At 43.1% G+C, this 26,959-nt stretch overlaps 1 protein-coding gene across 2 annotated transcripts in view; it reads right to left on the bottom strand.

Annotated features, from left to right (window-relative positions):
- Positions 1-25,129, bottom strand: part of LOC137384226 (protein phosphatase 1 regulatory subunit 7-like) — a 104,460-nt gene extending 79,331 nt beyond the window's left edge. The window contains exons 1-4 of one of the 2 annotated variants that reach the window (XM_068057939.1): positions 25,013-25,129; positions 20,765-20,882; positions 18,427-18,516; positions 17,027-17,157 (exon numbers count right to left, since the gene is read on the bottom strand). In XM_068057939.1, coding sequence (XP_067914040.1) covers positions 17,027-17,157; positions 18,427-18,516; positions 20,765-20,797 — 254 coding nt within the window. In that variant the 5' untranslated portion in view covers positions 20,798-20,882; positions 25,013-25,129. The other variant, XM_068057940.1, reaches the window with a different exon arrangement.
- Positions 25,130-26,959: the final 1,830 nt, after the last annotated feature.

Raw genomic sequence — 26,959 nt, 5'->3', positions numbered from 1 at the left:
CTTTTGTAAGTAGCGTTATGACCAGGCGTGAAAGGTGTCTAGGGGTCTTTTACTGTCTTCACCTGGTCTTACTGTAACAGGGTTTCGTTTTTAAACACACAGTGTTTTGAGCTCCCAATTAGTGAATCCTTGTTCACCACTTTCCAATTATAAGGCAAAGAAATGAGCACACCAGGTTTTCTTAGGTTTAAAGAAGAAAAGTGAAATTTATTAAACCTTAAACTTAAATTCTAATGCGGTTAACGCCTACGGATGCACACCGCGCCCCATGCTAGCATGCATACGCGATATGCACATGCAAATAGAGACAGAAAAGACAAGAAAAATAAAATGGAGAGGTTTGAGGCAATCTCTGAAGAGGCGTTTTTACTGTGCTTCGAGCTCATTGTAGGGTCCTTGATTGTAGGTAGTCTTGCTTTACGTTGGGCCTAGTATTCTTCTTAAACCTTGTTCACTAAAAGACTTTTCTCTGTTGGGGTTCATATATCTTCAATGGTTTCCGAAGCTGGTGAGAGCGAGATGAGAGCAGACAGGAGAGAGGTCTTTTCCAGTCCAGGAGCAAATAGCGTTCTGCCTTTCAAACACTTTGTGGCAAGTTAAAAAAACAGCCAGTTAGTCATGTGACTAAACTAGCCTGACCAGGTCTTCTGCGTATTGGAGAAGCAGGGACTGGGTCCTTTGTTCCAACACTGTCTGCTAGCACGCAAATGTCTTTCCAGTCAGGGGCTTGGCAATTCCTTGTGATAGTCCCTCTTTTCTTCCCAGACACAATTTTAAGTTTTAATGTTCATGTGGTGAAATAATGTATGCCTCAGTCTTGGCAGGTGGAGGCCTGTATGACGCCTCCACACCCAGGGCAATGAAATGCAATTTGAAAAACAACAGCGCATTTCATTACAAGGTTTGAGAGAATACAAGATACAGAAAGAAAAACCATGCATTTCTCTCATTCATTTCTATTAATTCACCCATCTTAAAACTTATTAAAATGGTCTTTTCTAGGTACCAGTGCTGCTTTACTTTCCCCTTTTCTTTTCTCAGGTGAGTTAATATTGGGTGAGTCTATCCTGAACTCTGAGTCATGCAAAGACTTTTGGTTGGTTCCCTTTTCCGCTGACTGTGGGGTGGGGGGGGGGGGGGGGGAGAGGATTCTTTGTTAATCTCCCCTTTGATCTCTGGGACACTCCTACCTGCAGGTATTTGTACAGACTTGACTACACTCTCCCTGTGACACTTGGACTAGGTGAGGCATCATCCTCACAGTTTTTGTGCCCCCTAGAGGTCTTTCTTTGTCTCTGCAGGTTCCTGTAAATGCTGTTAGCAACTCTCGTGGGGTGCTTCCAGAGTCTGCATTTACATGGGAGGATATGGGAGTCTAACATTTCACATTTTTCGGGGTTGGCTCACCAGACAGTAGGGGTTTTTATCCGGGATTCCTCCCGTACTTCCTATAACCTGCCCTCTTGGTCACTTTTTCCCCTTCTCTTTCTAAACTTTTGCCAGCCGTGTGCCTGCCTGTTCTCGGCAGGGGTCCCTTACAGTTCACCAGTCTTCTACTGGAGGGTCCTCCTAACACTAGTACAGGACTTAGGGGTGCAGGTTTCACTGTAGGTTGGAGATTCCCCTCAACTTGGCACACGTGGCAACTCCTGCAGTACTCCACCACATCCTTGTGGAGTTTTGGCCAGTCAAACTGCTGTCTTATGCGGGCTTTGGTCTTTCGTATACCGGCATGTAGTCTCGTGGGCCCTTCTTAATATTTCTGCCCGGTACCTCTGTGGCACCATTAACTGGTGAACTACTGTCCACTCCTTGCCCTCACGTCTGTGAGGAGAACTCCATTTCCTCATCAGTACCTCATTCTTTAAACAGTAGCAATTAGAGACTCCCTCTGCTTCACTTTCAGTCTGGGCAGCCTGTGCTAACTCTCAAAATACTGGGTCAGCTCACTGAGCCTCAGCTAGGGAAAATCCATTTAATTCATTCCCTGGGTCTCCTAACTTTCCAAAGAAAGTCTCGGACAGGCAGACCTCATGGGCATCTGCCTGCAGAGCCAATGCAGTCTCCTCTGGGGAAGCTGGTTTGCTTATGGCCTGATCCACTACACACTCGGGGTCTCTGCAGGGGACCATCTCCTACCACTGTCCGGTCTCTCTGACCTCCTGCGGTCTTTCACTACTGGGCGAGCTACCATCTTCACCCCTGCCAGATCGTTACCTTGGAGCAGGTCAACCCCCGTTCACAGGGTAACTAGGAACAATCCCAATGGTCACCGGTCCCAAAACTAGGTCACACTCCAGGTGCACCCAGTGTACAGGTACAGGCATACACTGCCCTCCAATACTATTCACCACCATTTTGGTGTTCACTGCACTCTCTGGGGGAAAGGTCAGGCCTTTACCCAGTAAAAGGGATCTAGGCGCCCCAGTGTCCCTGAGAATCACTATGGGCTTGCTTGCCCAAATCGAGGGGTACAGGGTTACTTTCCCTTCAGATACAAAACCCTGATAACCTTCAGGAATCCTATTAACATTTCCTGTACTGGCCGTAGTAAGCTTCCTGGGTTGCACTCTTACTGCAGTTAAAGCCACAGCTTGCTCTGTGTTTTCCATTAGGGTCCTGTCTTCACTGAGCAGGAGTGCCCTGATTAACCCTACCAGTTTTCCCTTTAGTTTCCAGCAGTCAGCTTTTAAATGCCCTGCCTTATTACAATGGAAGCACACAAGTCTCTGGGTCTCACTCCTGCTCACATCACCTTCCTTTTTGGCTGCAGGAGGGCCCCCTGTGTCTCCTGCTTTCCTTCCTCTCCCAAGACTGCCTGGGCGGATATCACCTTCCCACCCTATTTGGATTTTTGGGGGTGATTAGAAAAGGTTCTCCACAGGGAAACTGACTTATAAATTAAAGCAAACCCATCGGCCAGAACGGCCGCTTGCCGGGCTCCCTAAACCCACGTCTTTATTGAGGGTAGGAGAGAATTTTTAAATTCCTTTAACAGAATTATTTTACAATTTCAATTGTAACTTTGCTAACAGTACCCTCTCTGGGTCTGTTACTATCCCTGCTACTGCTTCGTCAGATTCAAGGAAAAAATGGTTGGCCACTAACCTTAGGAGTTCAGACTTCCTAGCCTTGCCACGTACAATGATCCCACACTGTTCAACCATTCTCCTCAGCTTCTCCATAGAAAGTGCTTTTAATTTATCCCAAGTCACTTCACCCTGGCTTGGAAAGCTATTCGCTTCAGTTGCAGACATGTTAGTATTCAATCACACACAACCACAAGAAAATATGTATTGAAACCTTGCTTTTTTTTTGATGGGAACAACTTGGCTTCCAACTTCCAATTTCTCTCGTTCATCTGTGGGCCAATTCCAACGTTAGCACCCAAATTTGTTACGACCAGACGAGAAAGGTGTCCAGGGATCCCTCTCAGCCTTCACCCTGGTCTTACCATAATAGGGTTTGATATTAAACACACCGTGTTTTTAGCTCCCCCTTGGTGAGTCCTTGTTCACCGCTTTCCAATTATAAGGCAAATAAACCAGCACAAACAGGTTTTCTTAGGTTTAAAGAAGATTGAAATTTATTAAACTTAAACTCTAGTTCAGTTGACACCTACGGATACACGATACACACATGCAAATAGAGACAGAAAAGAGCCGGAGAAAAATAAAGTGGAAAGGTTTGAGGCAACAGCTGAAGAGTTGTTGTTATGTTCTTCGAGCTCACTGTAGATGTAGATTGTAGGCAGATCTTGCTTTTTGTTGGGGCCCAGTATTCTTCTTAAACCTTGTTTGCTGTAGGAGACTTTTCTCTCTTGGGATTCATGTGCCTTCAGTGGATTCAGAGGCTTGTGAAAAAGAGATGGGAGCAGACAGGAGAGGTCTTCTCAGTCCAGAAGCAAATAGACACTCTGAGTTCAAACTGTTTGTACAATTCAGAAAAACCCAGGTTGCCAAGCAGATTAGTCATGTGACTAACTGGTCTGACCACGTCTTGGATTATATCACCTTAGCAGTCTCTGGAATGCTCCTCTTACACACAATACCTGGTGATCAAGGTCCATTGTGGGTTGAATGTGTCAAGGAATCGTCCTTTGTCCTTCCAAGCACTGTCTGTCAATATGCAAATATCATTTCCAGCCACGGCGGAACTGTTTAACAAGTCCTTTCTTCGCTCCAGTAACCGTTTAAAATCAATGTTCATGACAAAATTAATGTGCCTCATTCTTGGCAGGTGGGGGCCTAGCATGACAATAATAACCAGTCGACCTGCACAATCCAGTTTACATCTCTCATGCTGCAGACCTTTCACTTTCATAGTAGCCGAGAGACTGATTTGGAGAAAGAATCTAACAGGATGACTTATGGCCCATTAAATTTGTAAGGAGTGCAGGTACCTGGAACATAATGTGCAGCACACTCATGGGCATTCACAATAATGTCTTGACTAATTGAAAGATCTGGGACAATATATTATTTTTCCCAATCAAGCCTTTTTCCTTTTCAAACCTGCTAGAAAAAAAAAGCCCTGACTCGACCCTTCTATCACTGCATCTTGAATGAAATGGGTGGTGAGATTCAAATGTTATGTTGTTCAAAAACCCCCACGAATAAAGATGTAATGCATATGTCCATATTCTCTTCCTATGAAATGAAGACCACTAACCAGGGGTTCACAATGGAGCCTTTATTAAGTACTCTGTGGTGTATGTGCATGTGTACCTTAAATTGCACTGTAGATTATCCCACACCTGTGTGCTTTCTGTTACGACCAGGTGAGCAATGTGTCTAGGGATCTTTGGCTGTCTTTACCTGTTCTTATTCTAACAGGCTTTAATTTTAAACACACTGTTTTGAGCTCCCCTTTTTGTGAATCCTTGTTCACAGTTTCCAATTATAAGGCAAAGAACTGAGCAGATACAGGCTTTCTTTGGTTTAAAGCAGAAAGAGGAAATTTATTAAACCTTAAACTCAAACTCTAATACGGTGCATGCCTATGGATATACGACGTGCTCACGCTAGTATGCACACGCGATATAAACATGCAGATAGGAATAGAAAAGAGAAGCAAAGAGAAGTAGAACAGTTTGAGGCAATATCTTGTTACTGTTTCAACATCCTTTGTTGGAAGTTCAAATCCAAAAGCTCCAACCAACTAGACATGTGACTAGAACTGGTTTGACCACTTCTGTGTATTGGAAAAACAGGGACTGGCTCCCTCTGTTTCCACATTGTCTTGCATTATGCAAATGTACTTCCAGTCCGAGATTGCAATTTTTTACGTTTTAATGTTCATGTGGCAAAAATAATGTGTGCCTCAGTCTTGGAAGGTGGGGTTTGCCTGACATTTCATAATGTTACTACGCTTAATGCATGAAAATTATAGAATCCTACAATATTATCCACAGGAGATGACTATAGGCAGCCGAAGCTATAAGTATGACAACAGTGTTTAATTGAGAGCTCACTGTGATCTAGTGTGTCAAGGCACCAACTGGCATGACACTTAATCCACACAAAAGCCACCAAGTCTATTTCCCAGTGCACTCATTTAGCTGACTGCAGCTGCCATAGTAGCAGGGACACTTAACTGACATTGTATACTCTGAACTAAAAAAAAAATCAAAACCATTAGCTTGCCTGCTCCGGAACCCTATCCAGTGACAACTGCTGAAAAGCACATTCAGTGGTGTGTAGCTGAGGCTTAGCCTGTTCTCACCTGGGATGTGGGCTTCAGGTGAGCACCAGATCAGGTTCAGCTGCAAAGCCTCTCACAGACAACGTCTGCAGGCTATCTAACTACTTTTACATGTGAATAACGACAACTTGAAGGGTGTCCAGTGCCTGTGGAATTGTACCCCAGTGCCTTCAGGAGAGGGAAAAAAATAATTTGACTTTTTTTTTTAAGAAAAGCATTCAGATTGAATTCAGCTATATATACTGAGTACAAAGCAAATATTTCTGATATAATAAAGTTTTACTAAATCTAGGCAAACTAAATGTTTTCAGCAATCTTTAAAAGAATATATAATTAAAAACGTTGTTACAGTACAGGGATAATCCTACGATCTCACAGGAAGCTGCACTCACAGGGAGAGTGGGGTGGAGAATCGTGGCTACAACAATGTAGTTCTCTCTACTCCCTTCAAGCATAGCTTCCCCACTGGGAGAGCAGAATAACCCATTCGATCTTCTGGTACATTTTGCCCTTCTGTAGATATCCCAAGAAAATGGTGAACAAATGGGGGCCTTTTTCTTGAACTGCTGGTAGTGGTTGGATACAAGTGAGTGGCTTGCTACGCACTTCAGAGGTCACTGAACTGAGAATTCAACAGACTGAATTTACATTTCTTGCATATTATTCTCTATGTGAATGTTGAATTGAGTTAAATATTGGTGGATCAAAACCTCCAACTGGTACATTAATTAGATGCATACTTTATAAAAAGGGGAATACGTTAGGAAATGCAATACTGAAAGTACTGATCTCTGAAACACAAAAAGTGACTCAGTCAAAGGGTTCAGCAAATGGAAGCACTACACACTAATATAGAAGTACTCTGCGCTAGTTGGGTGTCTGATGCACTGCAGAACAGAGTGTGTGTCTGCTTGCTGATTTCTTGACTTGTACACTGTCTCAAGGGCTGCTGTGTATTTCAGAAGAGGAATCGGCTAAAGTGATATTCAGCAGAGTAGTCACAGATAGGAGTGGGAAAACATAGCAATATTGCAAAGCTTTTTCTTTCTCGCTCTTAGGTCCAGAACACTTAAGGTTAAATTTTCTGCTCACACCCAGCCCCTGTGGGCAGAGGCAGGGCCTTGTATGGGAGGGTGCATGAAAATTAAATTAAAAAATCAGGAAAAATAGCTTCCCAAACCCACCTACACCACCCATGTCTATGAGGTGACTGGAAGTCCTAGTACATTGGTCATCTAATCCATTGTAAAGCCCAGGTCTTCTAATCAAAAATTCAGAGACCCATGCCTTAAAAACATGCTTGTTGTTTCCAGGCATCACTTGCCAGATACGGATACACATAAAATATGTCATTTGCATGTATCAGGTAGCTTACCATAACAGAGATTGTTTTAATGTGATACCAATCATTCCTACTGGGCTCTCTTGTAAATAACAATATACCAATTTATATGAACCAGATATATCTGGTTTTGTAAGTGGACATCATTACAGCATAGTAACTGCAAATCTTGAAAGACCATTTCTCACAGCAGCATAGGTTGCATGTTTAATCAGAGAAGTGCAACTACAACAACAAACAACATATTTATATAGCGTCTTTAATGTAATAAAATGTCCCAAGGTGCTTTACAGGAGCATTATAAAATAAAGTACAATACCGAACCACAAAAGGAGATATTAGATCAGATAACCAAAAGCTTGGTTAAAGAGGTAGGTTTTAAGGAGTGTCTTAATGGAGGAAAGCGAGGTAGAGAGGCAGAGAGGTGTCAGGAGGGTATTCCAGAGCTTGGGACCAAGGCAAGTGAAGGTGCGGCCACCAATGGTGGAGCGATTAAAATTAGGGATGTACAAGAAGCCAGAATTAGAGGAGTGTGGGGCTGGAGTTGATTACAGAGATAGGCAGTGGCAAGGCGATGGAGGGAACTGAAAACAAGGATGAGAATTTTAAAATCAAGACATTGCTTGACTGGGGGTTAATGTAGGTCGGCAAGCACACGGGCGATAGGGGAACAGGACTTGGTGCGTATTAAGACATGGACAGCAGAGCTTTGGATGACCTCAAGCTTACGGAGAGCAGAATGTGGAAGACCAGCCAGGAGTGCATTGGAATAGTCAATGGAGGTAACGAAGGCATGAATAAGGGTTTCAGCAACAGATGAACTGAGAGGGGGAGAAGTTGAGTGATGTTAAGGTGATGAAATTAGGCAGTCTTAGTGATGGCACAAATATGAGGTCTGAAGCCCATCTCAGGGTCAAATGTGGCACCAAGGTTGCAAACAGACTGGCTTAATCTCAGAAGGTTGTCAGGGAGAGGAATGAAGTTGGTAGCTAGAGATCAGAGTCTGGAGCAGGGACCAAAAACAATGGCTTCAGTCTTTCCAACATTTACTTGGAGGAAATTTCTGCTCATCCAATACCGGATGTCAGATAAGCTGTCTGATAGTTTAGCAACAGTGGAGGATTTGAGAGAGGTGGTGGTGTGGTTGAGCTGGGTATAGAGCTAGGAAAACTAAAGCTGTGCTTTCTAATGATGTTGCCAAGGGGAAGCACGTAGATGATAAATAGGAGGGGACCAAGGATAGATCCTTGAGGAACACCAAAGGTTAGCAGTGCAGGAACAGGAACAGAAGACATTGCAAATGATTCTCTAGCTATGATTAGATAGATAAGAATGGAACCAGGTGAGAGCAGTTCCACGCAGCTGGATGGCAGTGGAGAGGCGTTGGAGGAGGATGATGTGGTTAACCATGTCAAAGGCTGTAGACAGGTTGCGAAGGATGAGGAGGGCACGTTTACCTTTGTCACCTATCACAGGATGACATGTGTGACTTTGATAAGAGCCGTTTCGGTGCCATGGCAGGGATTCAAACATGGAGTTCCAGGAAAGATGGGAACGGATTTAGAAGGTGACAACAAGTTCAAGGACTTTGGGGTGGAAAGGGAGGTTGGAGATGAGACAGTAGTTTGCAGGGCTGTGGTGTCAAGGGTTGGATTTTCTGAGGAAGGGAGTGATGACAGCAGATTTAAAGAAAGGGACAACATCTGAAGAGCTCGGCTCCACTATCGGCTAACATAGTGTCAAAGGAACAGGATGATAAAAGCAAAATACTGCAGATGCTGAAAATTTAAAATAAAAACAAAAAGTGCTGGAAATACTCAGCATGTCTGGCAGCATCTGTGGAGAGAGAAGCAAAGTTAACGTTTCAAATCAGTGACCCTACATCAGAGCTGGCAGAGGCTAGAAATGTAATAGGTTTTAAGCAAATAAAGCAGGGTGGGGCAAGAGATAACCAAAGAGAAGGTGTTGATAGGACAAGGTCACGGAGAATAACTGACCAGAAGGTCGTGGAGCAAAGGCAAACAGTGTGCTAATGGCCTGCTGAAAGACAAAGTGTTAGTGCAGAGAAGGTGTTAATTGACAGTAAAATAGAATAAGCTGGCTCAAAGCACAAACATGTCAAAAAAAAGCAGTGGGTAGGCATATGGTAAAAATTGAATGATGAAACAAAATGAAATAAAATAAACAAATAAAAAAGAAAAACTAGCTGAAAATAAAAAGGGGGGCCCGTCATGCTCTGAAATTATTGAATTCAATGTTCAGTCCGGGAGGCTGTAGCGCGCCCAATCGGTAAATGAGATGCTGTTCCTCGAGCTTGCATTGATGTTCACTGGAACACTGCAGCAATCCCAGGACAGATATGTGGGCATGTGAGTAGGGAGGTGTGTTGAAATGGCAAGCAACCGGAAGCTCAGGGTCATGCTTTCAGACTGAGCGGAGGTGTTTCGCCAAGTGGTCACCAATCTGGATTTGGTCTCCCCAATGTAGAGGAGACCACATTGTCAGCAGCGAATACAGTATACTAAATTGAAAGTAGTACAAGTAAATCGCTCCTTCACCTGAAAGGAATGTTTGGCACCTTGGATAGTGAGGAGAGAGGAGGCGAATGGGCAGGTATTACACCTCCTGCGATTGCATGGGAAGGTGCCGTGGGAACGGGGCGAGGCATTGGGGGTAATGGAGGAGTGGACCAGGGTGTCGCGGAGGGAACGATCCCTTCGGAATGCTGACAGGGTAGGAGAGGACAAGATGCATTCGGCAGTGGCATCACGCTGGAGGTGCCGGAAGTGGCGGAGGATGATCCTTTGGACGTGGAGGCTGGTGGGGTGGAAAGTGAGGACAAAGGGGAACCCTGTCGCGGTTTTGGGAGGGAGGGGAAGGGGTGAGGGTAGAGGTGCGGGAAATGGGCTGGACATGGTTGAGGGCACTGTCAACCACAGTGGGGGGGGGACTCCTCGGTTGAGGAAAAAGGAAGACATATCAGAAGCGCTATCATAGAAGGTTGTATCATCGGAGTAGATGCGTCGGTGACGGAGAAATGGGAGAATGGAATGGAGTCCTTACAGGAGACAGGGTGTGAAGAAGTGTAGTTGAGGTAGCTGTGGGAGTCGGTGGGCTTATAATGAATATTAGTAGACAGCCTATCCCCAGAGATGGAGACAGAGAAGTCGAGGAAGGGAAGGGAAGTGTCGGAGATGGACCATGTAAAGGTGAGAGAAGGGTGGAAATTAGAAGCAAAGTTGATCAAGTTTTCCAGTTAGAGCAGGAGCGGGAAACGGCACCGATACAGTCATCAATGTACCGGAAAAAGAGTTGGGGGAGGGGCCTGAGTAGGACTGGAACAAGGAATGTTCGGCATATCCCACAAAAAGACAGGCATGACTAGGACCAATGCGAGTACCCATAGCAACACCTTTGACTTGAAGGAAGTGAGTGGAGTTGAAGGAGAAGTTGTTGAATGTGAGAACAAGTTCAGCCTGGCGGAGGAGGGTGGTGGTGGATGGGGACTGGTTGGGCCTCTGTTCAAGGAAGAAGCGGAGAGCCCTCAAACCATCCTGGTGGGGGATGGAGGCGTAGAGAGATTGGACGTCCAGAGTGAAGAGGAGGCGGTTGGGTCCAGGATACTGTAAATTGTCAAAATGACGTAGGGCATGAGAAGAGTCACAGATGTAGGTGGGAAGAGACTGGACCAGGGGAGAAAAGATAGGGTCAAGATAGGAAGAAATAAGTTCAGTGGGACAGGAACAGGCTGAAACAATGGGTCTGCCAGGACTGTCCTGATTGTGGATTTTGGGAAGGAGGTAAAAGCGGGCTGTCCAGGTTGCGGCACTATGAGGTTGGAAGCTGTAGAGAGAAGCTCTCCAGAGGAGATGAGGTCGGTGCCAGTGCTGTGGACAGTAGCTTGATATTTGGTGGTGGGGTCATGGTCCAGGGGAAGTAGGAAGAAGTAGGAATGTCGAACATTCCTTGTTCCAGACCTACTCAGGCCCCCTCCCCCAACTCTTTTTCCAGTACATTGATGACTGTATCGGTGCTGTTTCCTACTCCCGCGCCGAACTGGAAAACTTTATCAGCTTTGCTTCTAATTTCCACCCTTCTCTCACCTTAACATGGTCCATCTCCGACACTTCCCTTCCCTGACTTTCTCTATCAACATCTCTGGGGCTAGGCTGTCTACTAATATTCATTATAAGCCCACCGACTCCCACAGCTACCTCGACTACACGTCTTCACACCCTGCCTCCTGTAAGGACTCCATTCCATTATCCCAGTTTCTCCGTCTCATCTGCTCTGAAAATTGCAACCTTCCATGACAGCGCTTCTAATAGGTCTTCCTTTTTCCTCAACCGAGGATTCCCACTCACTGTGGTTGACAGGGCCCTCAACCGTGTCCAGCCCATTTCCCGCACCTCTACCCTCACCCCTTCCCCTCCCTCCCAAAACCGCGACAGGGTTCCCCTTGTCCTCACTTTCCACCCCAAAGGATCATCCTCCGACATTTCTGCCACGTCCAGCGTGATGCCACTACCAAATGCATCTTCCCCTCCCCTCCCGTCAGCATTCCAAAGGGATCGTTTCACCCGCGACACCATGACCCTCAACACCTCATTCCCCTTCTCATGGCACCTTCCCATGCAATCGCAGGAGGTGTAATACCTGCCCATTCACCTCGTGTCTCCTCACTATCTAAGGCCTCAAACATTCCTTTCAGGTGAAGCAGTGATTTACTTGTACTTCTTTCAATTTAGTGTACTGTATTTGCTGCTGACAATGTGGTCGCCTCTACATTGGGGAGACCAAATCCAGATTGGTGACCGCTTTGCAGAACACCTCCGCTCAGTCCGAAAGCATGACCCTGAGTTTCCGGTTGCTTGCCATTTCAACACGCACCCCCCCTGCTCTCATGCCCACATATCTGTCCTGGGATTGCTGCAGTGTTCCAGTGAACATCAACGCAAGCTCAAGGAACAGCTTCTCATTTACCGATTAGGCATGCTACAGCCTGCCGGATTGAACATTGAGTTCAATAATTTCAGAGCATGACGGGCCCCCCTTTTTATTTTCAGCTATTCTTTCATTTTTCTTTTTTATTTGTTTATTTTATTTCATTTTGTTTCATCATTTTACCCGGTGCCTATCCACTGCTTTTTTTGTCATATTTGTGCTTTGGGCCAGCTTATTCTATTTTTCTGTCAATTAACACCCTCTCTGCACTAACACTTTGTCTTTCAGCACACCATTAACATACTATTTGCCTTTGCTCAATGACCTCTGGTCAGTTATTCTCCGTGACCTTGTTCTATCAACACCTTCTCTTTGGTTATCTCTTGCCCCACCCTGCTTTATTTGCTTAAAACCTAATACATTTCTAGTCTCTGCCAGTTCTGATGTAGGGTCACTGACCTGAAATGTTAACTCTGCTTCTCTCTCCACAGATGCTGCCCGACCTGCTGAGTATTTCCAGCATTTCTTATTTTTATTTCGAAGGAACAGGAGAATGATCTCATAGACAAGATGAGCTCAGAGGGCAAGAGGGGAGACAGGAGTGAGCTGCTGAGTCTGGTGAGAGGGAGTTTTAAGGGTTAATTTCGAATTGAAGTCTAGTTTTTTCTTCAATTTAACAGGTAACTAAAAATTACTCCTGAAGTTAAAAGAGGCTAAATATTATTCCCGCCTTAAAACAGCGGTAAAGAAGCTATCTGGGAGCAGCTGCAACAAGTTACTTCGGTAGGTGGATTAAACTGGTTTTCTGAAGCTTGAATCAGATGTTTTTCAGAAAGTGTAAAAGCAGGGCTTCCTTCAGAGTGTAAAGTGGGAGTTTGGTGAGTGAGTGAGTGAGGGAGTTCAATGAGGGAGGCGCTCCTTTCTTTATTTTTCTACCTTTTTTCAGCCTCCAGTAGCTGGCTCTTTCTTTGGTACAGGGGAAGAAGCTGGTTGGTGAGTAACTGGTAAGTTATTCTACTTAATCTAATTGCAGTAAATAGTTTTTAAAGTTACAGTATGGCAGATCAGCTCGGCCAAGTGGAATGTACATCCTGTGGTATGTGGGAAGTCATGGACGCACAACGTGTCCTCGACGAACACATCTGCAAGAAGCATCACCGGCTGCAGTAGCTTAATTTCCGCGTTTTGGAACTCGAACGGTGGCTGGAGTCACTGTTTGCATCCACAAGGCGGAGGACTTAGTGGATAGCAGATTTAGGGAGGTGTTCACGACACAGGTTAGGAGCTTGCAGGCAGAGAGGGAATGGGTGACCACCAGGCAGTCTAAGAGAACCAGGCAGCAAGTGCAGGAGTCCCTTGATATGATCTCACTCGCTAATAGGTTTTCCATTTTGGATACTGGTGAAGGCGATGAGTCCTCAGGGGAGTGCAGCCAAAGCAAAGTCCATGGCACCACGGGTGGCTCAGCTGCACAGGAGGGGAGGAAGAAGAGTGGAATAGTGATAGGGGATTCGATAGTCAGGGGATCAGACAGGTGTTTCTGCAGTAGTAAACGTGAATCCAGGAAGTTGTGTTGCCTCCCTGGTGCCAGGGTCGAGGATGTCATGGAGCGGCTGCAGAACATCCTTCTGGGGGAGAGTGAACAGCCAGAGGTCGTAGCCCACATTAGTACCAATGAAATAGGCAGGAAGAAGAATGAGGTCCTGTAAGTAGATTTTCGGGAGTTAGGAAGGAAATTAAAAAGCAGGACCTCAAGAGAAGTAATCTCATGATTACTCCCAGTGCCACGTGCTAGTGAGCATAGGAATAGGAGAACTGATCGATTGAACACGTGGCTGGAGAACTGGAGTAGGAGGGAGGGCATCAGATTTCTGAGGCATTGGGACCGGTTCTGGGGCAGGTGGGACCTGTACAAGATGGACGAGCTACACTTTAGCTGGACTGGAACTAATATCCTGGCAGGGAGATTTGCTACTGCTGTTGTGGAGGGTTTAAACTAGCTTGTCAGGGGGATGGAAACCTGAGGGGTAGCTCAAATTGGAAGGAAGTAAAGCTGGTGACAAGAAGTAGACAAGTAGCAAGCAACATTAGAAGGCAGGCAAAACAAAGGTGAGCATCAACTAGGCTTAGAATGCAGAATATTTTCAAGACGATGAGGTTAAGGGCGCTCTACCTGAATGCATGCAGCATTTGCAATAAGGTAGATGATTTAAAGGCACAAATAGAGTAAAAGGGTATGATCTAATTGCCATTACGGAAACGTGGCTGCAAGGTGACCAAGACTTGGAACTGAATATTCAAGGATATTCAACATTTTAGAAGGATACACAAAAAGGAAAAGGAGGTGGTGTTGAATTGATCATAAGGGGTGGGATCAGTACATCAGTAAGGAAGGATCTCAGATCAGAAGAACAAAACGTGGAATCTGTTTGGATGGAGCTAAGAAACAGCAAAAGGTAACAAACATTGGTAGGAATTGTCTTTCGACCACCAAACAGTAGTGGTAGTGTGGGGCACAGTATTAACCAGGAGATTAGAGAAGTATGTGGCATGGGTAATACAGTAATTATGGGTGACGTCAATCTGCATATAGACTGGGTAAACCTAATGAGCACTAATGCTGTGGAGGACGGGTTTCTGCAGTGTGTTAGGGATGGTTTTCTGAAGCAGTCGTTGAGGAACCGACTAGAGAATATACTATTTTAGATCTAGTATTATGTAATGAGAAAGGGTTCATTAATAATCTTGTTGTAAAAGAACCTTTAGGGATGAGTGACCATAATATGATAGAATTGTACATTATGTTTGAAAGTGAGAGTTCGATCTGAAACCAGGGTGTTAACTGTGAACAAAGAAAATTATGAAGATATGAGCGGCAAATTGGCTGAGGTGATTGGGGAAAATACATTAAAAGGTATGACAGTACATAGACAATGGATAGTCTTTGAAGAATTATTACATAGTTTATAGCAACTATACATTCCTTCAAGGCACAAAAACCCAAAAAGAAAAGGCAGTCAACCGTGGCTAACAAACAAAGTTAAGGATTATGTAAGATTAAAAGAAAAGGCCTATAAAGTTGTCCGAAATAGTAGTAAACTTGAGGATTGGGAGGATTTTAGAATATAGCAAAGGACAACCAAGAAACTGATTTTAAAAGAAGAATATGAATGTAAACTAGCAAAAAGCATAAAAATGGACTGTAAAAGCTTCTGTAGATATATTGAAAGGAAACATTTGTCGAAGACAAATGTTGGTCCATTACAGGCAGAGTCAGCAGAATTAATAATGGGGAATAGAGAAATGGCAGAGAAGCTAAATGATTACTTTGTGTCTGTCTTCACTGAGAAAGATACAAGAAATCTCCCAGAATTAGAGATCCAAGGGACGAGGGAGAATGAGGAATTGAAGGAAATTATTAGTAAGAAGGTTGCATTGGAGAAATTAATGGGGTTGAAGGTTGACAAGTCCCCAGGACCTGATATTCTACATCCCAGAGTGTTGAAAGAGGTAGCTATGGAGATAGTGGATGCATTGGTGATCATCTTCCAAAATTCTATAGATGCTAGAACGTTTCCTGCAGATTGGAAGGTGGAAAATGTCACCCCATTATTTAAGAAGGGAGGGAGAGAGAAAACAGGGAACTACAGACCTGTTAGCCTTAGATCAGTTGTTGGGAAAATGCTAGAATCTATTCTAAAGGATGTGATAAATGGACATTTGGATAAAAGATCTGAATGAGCATAGTCAACATGGCGTGCAAGTTTGGTCCCCTTCGCTTAGGAAGGATATTATTGCCACAGAGGGAGTGCAATGAAGGTTCACCAGACTTGTTCCCAGGATGGCGGGACTGCCCTATGAAGATTGGGGAAACTGGGCCTGTATCCTCTAGAGTTTCAAAGAATGAGAGATGATCTCATTGAAACCTACAAAATACTTAAAGGGATAGTCAGGGTAGATGTAGGTAAGATGTTTCCCCTGGTTGGGGAGTCTAGAACAAGGGGACACAATTTCAAAATAAGGGGGAAGCCACTTAGAACAGAGATGAGGAGAAATTTCTTTACTCAGAGGATTGTGAATCTTTGGAATTCCCTACCCCAGAGGGCTGTAGAAGCTTATTGAATACGTTTAAAGCAGAGATTGACAGATTTCTAAATACCAATGACATAAAGGGATATGGGGATACTGTGGGGGAGAAAGGCATTGAAGTGGATGATCAGCCATGATCGTATTGAATGGCGGAGCAGGCTCGATGGGCTGAATGGCCTACTCCTGCTCCTATGTTCCTAAACTCGAGAAAGATGCAAATTCAGGGTTTGGGCAGGGGGAGCATTGTAGGAACTTTGGCCCGGTATGCTAGTGGAAGGAAGGGACGCAGCAGAGGCTGATCGGAGTCCATGAGATCCCCACACGTATTGTTGGAGGTGAGGGTGGGGAATGTTGGGGGTGGATAGGGGAGAGGGGCTTAAGAAGACGGTTTGCAGTAGAGAAAAGAAGCCACGGGTTATCTTTGCATTCAGGATGATCCTGGAATAGTGAGAAATTTTAGCAGACAACAGCAGGACCCTCTCATGTTTTAAGCGGTCCAAACACTACTGGCTGAATCTGTTGTCTGCCATATCCTTTCAAATCTGCATCCCTTGGATTTAAGAGAGTGTAGATGAGGGCCGTACCGGTGTAAAGTCCAGGGTGAGAGAAAGTGATCTTTTTATTGGGGACTGGGGCATCAAAGGTGGTGGTGAGGGTGTGACTGAGCAAATTAGTAGCTGCAGAAATCTTGTGGAGAACAGAAGGCCAAAGTCTAAACAGTTGGCATTTTGAAAGCGCAGTTGTAAGTGAATAGGGGAATAGTTTTTTTCCAGGAATGGAGACGGAATGCGGTAGGGTTGGGTCGTGGAAGGGGGATGTGGGTGGGGAGTGATACAAGTGATTAGGGATGTCCTTATCTGTAATTGATATGATTGAACTAACCCAATTATAGATTCTAAACAATGTGAACATTTATCTTGCAATGAGATAATCTTCAGTAGCACGTACCTGTCTAGATTCTTGATTTGCCTGATATTGTTACCATATAGTTTGAGCTCCGTAATTTCAGTATTACCATCCAAATTCTCAATTTCTTCTATGGAATTACAGGACAGGTCCAAAATCTTTACTCCGGGCAACTGCATTAAAATAAATTGCAGGCTTTCTGAATATACTCCATCCTTTGTAAAAGCATAAAATAAAGGTACATTTCTTTACCTGAATCAGATGAGAAAACTGGATGTGAAATTTTGCAATTTGATCAGATAAATAATTGGTTTACAACAGCCTGTTTCAAGTCCCCATTATGTTTGCTAAAATTATCAGGCATTTCAGAACATTATAGGTCTGCTGCTACATAAAAGGTGTCAACAGCTTAAAGTATTTACAGTTGCTTGCTACAGAACACTGGTCAACTCTAGAAAAGCAGCAAGTAGAGGGGAGGAAACCATGGTAACATAGATTTTCTTAACTTAACCAAATTTGAGACAGAACAGCACCAAAATCAAGAGAATTGTGGGATTGCTTTATCCTGGCATATTCCTACAAACAGTAAAATGTGCTAAGTTCAGAAACATAGCAGCATGCCCTCCATGTCTAAACTTAGAAAACCAAATGTTTTTACTGCGACACTTGCTTGATTGTGTCAAAATGGGCTTCTGTAATCCACAAACCAACTGACTTGCACTTCTATGAACAATAGTGCAACACATTTGCAGCATGCAACTAAGGAGTGGGCAAGACAGTTACAATATATGCAAGAAAGTTTGTACAACCATTTTAATTACTTGCTTTAAATCCAATATGTACATTTTCTCACGAGGAATTAAAAAAGGAAAGAGATCAATTTTACCATTTTTATTTCACTGCATTTTGGCAGATCCAGCTCTTCATCTTCATTTTATATTCAGGGAGGTGTGGTCAAAGAACTCCAAATGGAGGGAAAATTATTTATTTATAAAGTTAGATGAAAACTGTGTTCACACAGAAGAATGAAACTCCCATTGTTTTCACTGGCAGGTTTCACAGGTCTGAATGAACTATCTTCCCATCATCTCCTCTGCCACTTCGCCCCTCCTCCACCACCTAACAAGAAAGATATAAAATCATGCAGCAGAGGCCATTCATCCCATCATCCCCGTGCTGCTCTATGAAAGATCTTTCAATCAGCCCCCACTGAATGGATATGAGGCTCGGAGAAACATATTTCAATGTTCAGCAAAGTGGATTGTGTCCAGTGCTTAAACTATGGGCCTTTGAAGACTTATCTAGGAAAAGGATTTGCCTATGAGGGATGAAGATCTTTGAAAAGCAAAAGCGATGAACTGTGAACATTATCCAGAAAAAGTTCACACATATTTCATGACTTAAAACAGATTTTATGAGGAGGAAAGTATAGTGATGCTTACCCTTTCAAATTTCTGTATCTTTTTAATTCCTTTTCCATGCAGGTCCAATGTGTTGCCACTCCTACATCCATCCATTTGTTCTACTAAAAACTTGTAAAATAATGAAGAAGTAGTTAATTGAATATCATTGTTCTCAGTTGGGAGAATGTGTGGGCAAAATGGGTTAGACATTGGCTTTTCATTTTGGGATTAGAATTTGGTTCAGACTGATTAAAGGTATCTTCCATGTATTCGCTATAAGGATTGTAAGTGAAACAAGTTTAGGGAATTGCAACATTTGCATATCCCTGATTGACAATCTCGCTCAAAGAAGCAGATGTCCTTTGAATAGCTGATAAGGAAAGCACAAGGGATAACAGCTGTTAGTTGTCTATGGTGTGTGTGTGTTTGTATGTTTGTGTGAGAGAGAGAGAGATAGGGAGAAAATTAAGCAGGGTCTGTCCAAACTGATTTACATAACAATATCACAAGGAACCTTAAATATTAAGATTCTGTTAGCATCAGATTTTCAACTATTTTTGTATTTATTGACTTACTTGCATTTTATTTCTGCTGTATACTAACAAAAAAGCACATTTTCTGATTTTTCCAATAATGACAGTACTGTTTTACTTTATGTAGCTGAGTTGGTCTTTCAGATCTTAGATAAGGGGCTTTGGTTTGCCCCAAAGGTACCGGAACTCTAGCCTCAGAACAGCATTTCCTACTGCATATGAATCTTCTTATTCTTCACCCTCCATGCCCCTTAATCTTTAGCCAGGAGTGAACAGCAAGAGTTTTGATTGGTTTTCACACTATTGGGATGGGGGGCGGAGTGGTGAAATGAGCCTTTCAAAATAATAATTCATGTTGAATTCCATTTCTTAAAGAATAGAACAAAAATTGCTTCTGTCATTGGTTAGAGCACTTTCTTTCACCTCTGGGCATTGTGTTTGCACCCAATCTAGACTAGAAAAGATGAAAGTAACCTCTGTCTTCTGTGTGAAATGTGCTCAGGAAGTCTCAAGCTGCTTCCTGGGCATATATACACAACACAAAACTGTCTGTAATTTGGCAAAAGTTGGCATCCTCATACAGAGACTGGTGTGAGAAACGGATTTTTCAATTGTAGGATGTTTATTCCGTGCTGTATTTTACAGCGAATCTACACGAGACCCGTTTTCCTCCACCTTGCAAAGGCAACGAGGGAGAAAAGCATATAGAAAATCGTGAAACAAACTGAAACCGACAATATTTTTCCCCATAATGTGCTAATCCTGGCTTCCCTGCCAAAGAATGGAAGTGAAATTTGTAACAATGTTGAAATTTGAAAAACCTGCTGCTGCATGTTAAGACTAAGAAGTTAACTTTCAAAGAAAGATGTGGCAGTTTTCCCCCTGGAGGAAAGATTAAATCAACCCAGGTAAGAATGAGCTCACCTACTGATTTACAGTTAATTCAATAATGGAACATTAAAGTCTGTGGCAAATTGCCTACACATGAATTTTGCTGCAGTTGTCACATTAACTGATCCCATGTTCCTGTCAGTGGGAGGAGGCTGCCCAGAATATACTGAGGACTCCATCAACTACCAGTGGGCATTTAATCTACTGCAGTCGCTCACGAGCACCTTGACCAACTAAACAGCACTCTACCCACAAGCACTTTATAGACAGGAGCAAACTAAAAGCCTCGGTTTCTCCCTCATGGAAAATTGAAAATCTGAAGGTGCTGTTGTTTTTATAGATCCTTACAAGTAAAAAAAAAAGAAACCCAGCACTAACCAAGTAATTAACTTAAATATAACTTTCCAATATAAACTAAATAAGCAGACAGCAATCAATGTTTACAACTTTAATTCCAGCTTATTCTTTATGCTTCAAAGCTCAGAGGCTAATTGTAAAAATAAGAACAAATATGGTAATTTTAGTGAATCAAATTGTTCAAATTTGTACTCTACTCAACTTTATGCTCTCCAGACCAGACCAACATTACATTACGAGTTAAATTAGTTAAAACAATTGTAATGTGCATTATTGCTGGCGAGTTAGAACTGCCCAGGCTTTGCCACTAAGGCTAATGAAATTGAACAGTGAAACAATTTCATCCAGCAGAAAACATCTGGCATTGGAATGATCATTAAAATAAAATAAATATGGTGAGATTAACATTCACCTGTACATTCACCATTATAGTGATGATGTTATTACTTCTTTTGTTCTTTTCTTTGATTGAAGGGAAAATCCACTTAAAACACCTTGAGTTTTAAACTGTGCTTTCCCTTTTACTGTGTTATTGCCTGCACAGGAACTTGGGAAGCAACTATTACAAGCTCAAATATTGTTTTATTTACACCAACCTGGTCTTTTGGAGTATCCTTGTTATTTGCCATAACATCTTTAACATAGGCTCTTGCTCTGCAACAGGTTGATCTTGCAACTTAAGTGCTCTGCAGTCTTTTCACTCTGGTCTAGCACCTGGGAAACGCATAAAAAATTAACCTTAACTATAAAAAAACCATACAAATAGAAATGTGCACTACTATATAATCAGACATCCAAATACATTCTGTTTCTCGACCTCCTCATTATCCACACTTTGTTGCCTCTTCTCCTGAAGATGCTGACTCATATACACATATATATATATATATATATATATATATATATTTGACTCTTTATGTAGCCAATGATGCTCCATCGGACAGTCAGTTACCTTATATCCAAGCCAGCAGATTCTGAAAACCTTTTTTTCACTAAAGACTCAAATAAAAGAATCCTGTGTTAGGATGTTATCAAGTCCCTAGAACAGTACAAATGATTGCCAAGGTATGGTTTCAAGGGTGTCAATAGCCCTTCATTATGTCACCCAAGTGGCTACTGTAAGTGCAAATGTTAAAAATGTCACTGGTCTGCAGTTGATATTCTGTGGGGCTCCTTAATCTCAGTCACTCCAGTGGGCCTTGTGTTCCCAATGATCAAAAGCAATGTCCATTATTTAATTAATCTATAGAGTGGCCCAGAGAATCATTACAAATGTATTGGATGTTGTGATCTCACATACAAAAGAGAAAGGGATAAAGAGAGGGAATGAGAGAGGGAGAGAGATGAGAGAGGGGAAAACAGAAAAACAAGAGAGAAGCACACAAACATAAAAACTGAGAAAGACGCATCCACAGCAACAGCTCTCTAATCCCTCCCTCAACTTTCTAGGTTGAGGACTGACCCACCAATCTGCCCATCAAATTTACCACATCGAATGAAACCCTACACCCTTGATGGAGCAGTTTGTGACACCTGTACCGTCATGTTCAGTCAAGCCCCCTGCCAGGCACAATGAATGTAGTAAAACCATTTTATCTTAATGGCTATAAATACCTAGGACCAGGCCTTAACAGACATCATTGCCTCAAAGATAATGTAACATGCAAAAGTAAACAATTTGATATCTAGCCTGCCTGGTGTCTGTAGCTGGGAACCAGCCTAATTACAAACTTAAATATTCTTTCTATCTCTGGAAGTTAACCCTTTGTGAGCTGAATCTACCTTTATAACTATGTCATAACATGAATTAAAATAAATTTCCTTCCAGGCCATATAGATAGAAGTTCCAAAATACTACAGTGGACCTACACAGGGAATCTCATCAGCCTATTCGACCGCAAAGGGCATCATAACCAAGAATGGTTCTGTCTTTACCCAATGTTGAGATTCATATTTTCCTGCAAGAATCAATAGATAGCTATCAGCAATGAGATTCCTAACTGGTTTTCTCCCTATTCCATCTCAGCAGCTAGAAGACGAATTGAGGCACCCCAACTGCTATCCAGTTGAAATCCACTAACAGCATAGACCGGGGAGTAGGGCAGGGAGGATAGGGGTCAAACTTGGGACATTCTTGGTCTGTATAGCTCAGTTAAATATCAGGTAATGCATTTACCCACAATGTCATCAAGAAACTCCAAACTGTACAACTTTAATTAAAATAAACCACAACAGAAAAACATGACATGAACAACATCCACTCATCTTGCTGGATCTTTCTGGTAATATTTTATAGTCAGGGAATATATCAGTGATGGAAAAAATTTTTTTTAAACTTGACTTGTGAATTGCATAAATTAACTCATGAAATGACTCATGTTTGTTCATCTGCTTAGATGGCAAACAGTGCAAGAATTAATCATGGCCATCAGTCACTGTGACAGACCTGCTACAATGCATGCCGTGTTTGAAGCCTTTCTGATGGCTCAAAGTAGATGTTTTGCAAACTATTGCAAACAAGACATGTAGTGAATAATGGTTATAAACAGGCATCAACTGGAACAGCTGACATTGGCTGTGACAATTTATGTGGATTAATACAACTGTTGGTGCTATGCACCAAGCAACAGCACCGAGTGATGTTGACTACTTTTTGACAAAAAATTAAATGTAGAAAATCTGTCCATAAGCAATATAAACAATTAAAACTGAGTGAAAAAATGTTCAAAAACTATTACATCAAAAAAACTATTAACAAATGAAACCTCAACAACTCAACTGACAAACTACAAGGAGACATGCATTTTTTCTAATTTATATTTAACTAGCTTGAATTTGAGACCCTTTGTCCTACCCTTGGAATTTAAAGTAATATTTCAAGTTTATCTTTTTCTTTCCCTTCACCAACTTGTACAGGTGATATAAAAACAAGAAATGCTGGAAATACTCAGCAGGTCTGGCAGCATCTGTGGAAAGAGAAGCAGAGTTAACGTTTTGGGTCAGTGACCCTTCTTCCATCACTGATATATTCCCTGACTATAAAATATTACCAGAAAGATCCAGCAAGATGAGTGGATGTTGTTCATGTCATGTGCATGTTTTTCTGTTGTGGTTTATTTTAATTAAAGTTGTACAGTTTGGAGTTTCTTGATGACATTGTGGGTAAATGCATTACCTGATATTTAACTGAGCTATACAGACCAAGAATGTCCCAAGTTTGACCCCTATCCTCCCCACCCTACCCCCCGGTCTATGCTGTTAGTGAATTTCAACTGGATAGCAGTTGGGGTGCCTCAATTCATCACCTAGCTGCTGAGATGGAATAGGGAGAAAACCAGTTAGGAATCTCATTACTGAAAGCTATCTATTGATTCTTGCAGGAAAATATGAATCTCTTCAGGGCGGCGCAGTGGTTAGCACCGCAGCCTTACAGCTCCAGCGACCTGGGTTCAATTCTGGGTACTGCCTGTGTGGAGTTTGCAAGTTCTCCCTGTGTCTGCGTGGGTTTTCTCTGGGTACTCCTGTTTCCTCCCACATGCCACAGACTTGCAGGTTGATAGGTAAATTGGCCGTTATAAATTGCCCCTAGTATAGGTAGGTGGTAGGGAAATATAGGGACAGGTGGGGATGTGGCAGGAATATGGAATTAGTGTCGGATTAGTATAAATGGGTGGTTGATGGTCGGCACAGGCCATCAACCGAAGGGCCTGTTTCCGTGCTGTATCTCTAAACTAAAATCAACATTGGGTAAAGACAGAACCATTCTTGGTTATGATGCCCTTTGCAGTCGAATAGGCTGATGAGATTCCCTGTGTAGGTCCACTGTAGTATTTTGGAACTTCTATCTATATGGCCTGGAAGGAAATTTATTTTAATTCATGTTATGACATAGTTATAAAGGTAGATTCAACTCACAAAGGGTTAACTTCCAGAGATAGAAAGAATATTTAAGTTTGTAATTAGGCTGGTTCCCAGCTACAGACACCAGGCAGGCTAGATATCAAATTGTTTCTCTTTCCACAGATGCTGCCAGACCTGCTGCATATTTCCAGCATTTCTTGTTTTTATTTCAGATTTCCAGCATCTGCAGTATTTTGCTTTTATATTATTGTACAGGTGATAGCCTTGCTTGACTGGTCGCACTCTTGCCTTGGTCAGGTTGTAGGTTCAAGTCTCACATCAGAAATTTGAACACATAATCCAGGCTGACACACCAGTGCAGTAAGGCAGTACTGCACTGTCAGACATCTTTTGGGGGATGAAGCAGTAAACCACCTGCCCTCTCAGGTGAACTTAACATATCCCACGGCATAATTCGAAGATGAGCAGGGTAGTTCTCCCGCCATCCTGGCAAATATATATCCCTCAATCATCTTTACTAAAAACAAATTGTCAGGCCATTACCACATTGGTGTTTGTGGGAGCTTGCTGAGGGCATATTGACTGCCACACTTCCAACATTACAATGACTACACTTCAGAAGGACTTCAATGATAGTAAAGCACGTTTGAAAGTCCTGGGGTCATGAAAGACGCTATATAAATGCATTTTTGTTTCTTTTAACTAAGAACAACTGACTCAGTATAGACCGGAGTAAAAAAACCTACACCTCATTTATAGCCTGAAAACTACACTTGTAGAAATTGGCCATGGGTTGATTCATGGACCTGCTGTAAATGCCAAATGTTGATGATGCTACAACCACGTGTCTATTAAACCAAGTCTCACTTTAAAGCTGCATTTTACGGTGGTGAACCGACCACAATACAGAACACCGAACGGCAGGGGCAGTACAGGACGCCGGCCATAATACAGGGCCCCAGACCTCGAGCTCCGGTTCTCACCCCAGAGCCGACTCCACTCCAACTTGACTCTTCGCCATGACAGCCTGAGGCCCACAGGAACCCTCAGCATTGCTCTTCCGGGCGGCGCCGGTTGTTCGGCCGCAGATGGAACCCGAGCCCTGCCGTTGCCTAGTAACAGAGGCGCGTCCCTAGTAACCGCCCCCGGGAATGTTGAGACACGCGCACTGAGGAGTAGCCCTTGACTGCAGAGCAAGGGGCAGAGCACCGACAATCAGTCTGCTGGGAATCCCAGGCGAGAGATATTGCGAGCTATCAATGACTTGAAGTAATGTATCTACAATGGATTATATTTGAGCAATGATTTATAGTGTAAGTAAATAGAAAATTATGACTTTAAGCTTCCCCCAGTGGCTCAGGTTTAAAGCCAGTTTGTATCATAATCAAAATCGCCATAATCAAAATACTGCGGAGGCTGGGAATCTGAATTAAGGAACGCAAGCTCCAGCAGCTGATGGGGACTAATGCCTCTCCAGATCCTTCTTCCCCTTCACTTTCCTCTGACCCCAAGCCTGCTGATCTGATCCCTTGCCATGTAATCACTATGTCCTCTGACCTTCCCCTCTCTGATGTTGAATGATCAGCAAAGGACTCAGTTTTATCCCCTTACTCCACCATCTGAATGAATTTCTTGCTCAGCATGACGTTGAGCTCTTCTTCCGCCGCCTTCGCCTCCGTGCTCACTTCTTTGACCAGGAGTCCTCCGTTGACCAGCGTACCTTTTCACCCACCTTCAGCGTTCTCCCTCCATCTGGACCCCTCTCTCTGGCCTCTTACCCGCTCTTGATCTGTTCATTGAGAACTGTCAGCGCGACATCAGCCATCTCAATTTCTCTGCTCCCCTCACTCACTCTAACCTGTCTCCCTCTGAACTTGCTGCACTCTGTTCTCTCAGGTCTAACCCTGACATTGTCATCAAACCTGCAGACAAGGGTGGTCCTGTTGTTGTCTGGCATACCGACCTCTACCTTGCAGAGGCTCAGCGACAACTCTGAGATGAAAATAGCAAAATACTGCAGATGCTGGAAATCTGAAATAAAAACAAGAAATGCTGGAAATACTCAGCAGGTCTGGCAGCATCTGTGGAGAGAGAAGCAGAGTTAATGTTTCAGGTCAGTGACTCTTCTTCAGAACTGGCAAATATTAGGAATGTGAAAGGTTAGAAGCAAGTAAAGGGGGGGTGGGGCAAGAAATAACAAAGGAGAAGGTGTAGATAGGACAAGGTCACAGAATAGCTGACCAGAAGGTTGTGGAGCAAAGGCAAACAATATGTTAATGGTGTGTTGAAAGACAAAGCATTAGTACAGATAGGGTGTTAACGGACTGAAGAATTGAACAGCCACAAGTACTAACATGAAAAAAAACAGTGGGTAAGCAAACTGAACAAACTAAGAAATATAAAATAAAATAACACAGAAAAAAAGGAAAAAGAAAAAAAACTAAAAATAAAAGTAAAATGGGGGACCCGTCATGCTCTGAAATTATTGAACTCAATGTTCAGTCCGGCAGGCTGTAGTGTGCCTAAATCGGTAAATGAGATGCTGTTCCTCGAGCTTGCCGTGATGTTCACTGGAACACTGCAGCAATCCCAGGACAGAGATGTGAGCATGAGAGCAGGGGGGAGTGTTGAAATGGCAAGCAACTTGGGGTCCTGCTGGCGGACTGAGCGGAGGTGTTCCGCTAAGTGGTCACCCAGTCTGCGTTTGGTCTCCCCAATGTAGAGGAGACCACATTGTGAGCAGCGAATACAGTATACTACATTGAAAGAAGTACAAGTAAATCACTGCTTCACCTGAAAGGTGTGTTTGGGGCCTGGGATAGTGAGGAGAGAGGAGGTAAATGGGCAGGTATTACACCTCCTGCGATTGCAGGGGAAGGTGCCATGGGAAGTAACTAGGTGGTGGGGGTAATGGAGGAGTGGACCAGGGT

This window comes from Heterodontus francisci, chromosome 26 (assembly GCF_036365525.1).
Source record: "Heterodontus francisci isolate sHetFra1 chromosome 26, sHetFra1.hap1, whole genome shotgun sequence".
NCBI lineage: Eukaryota > Metazoa > Chordata > Chondrichthyes > Heterodontiformes > Heterodontidae > Heterodontus > Heterodontus francisci.
The sequence above is the reverse complement of the archived record's forward strand: the minus strand, read 5'-3'. Positions and strand labels throughout refer to the sequence as shown.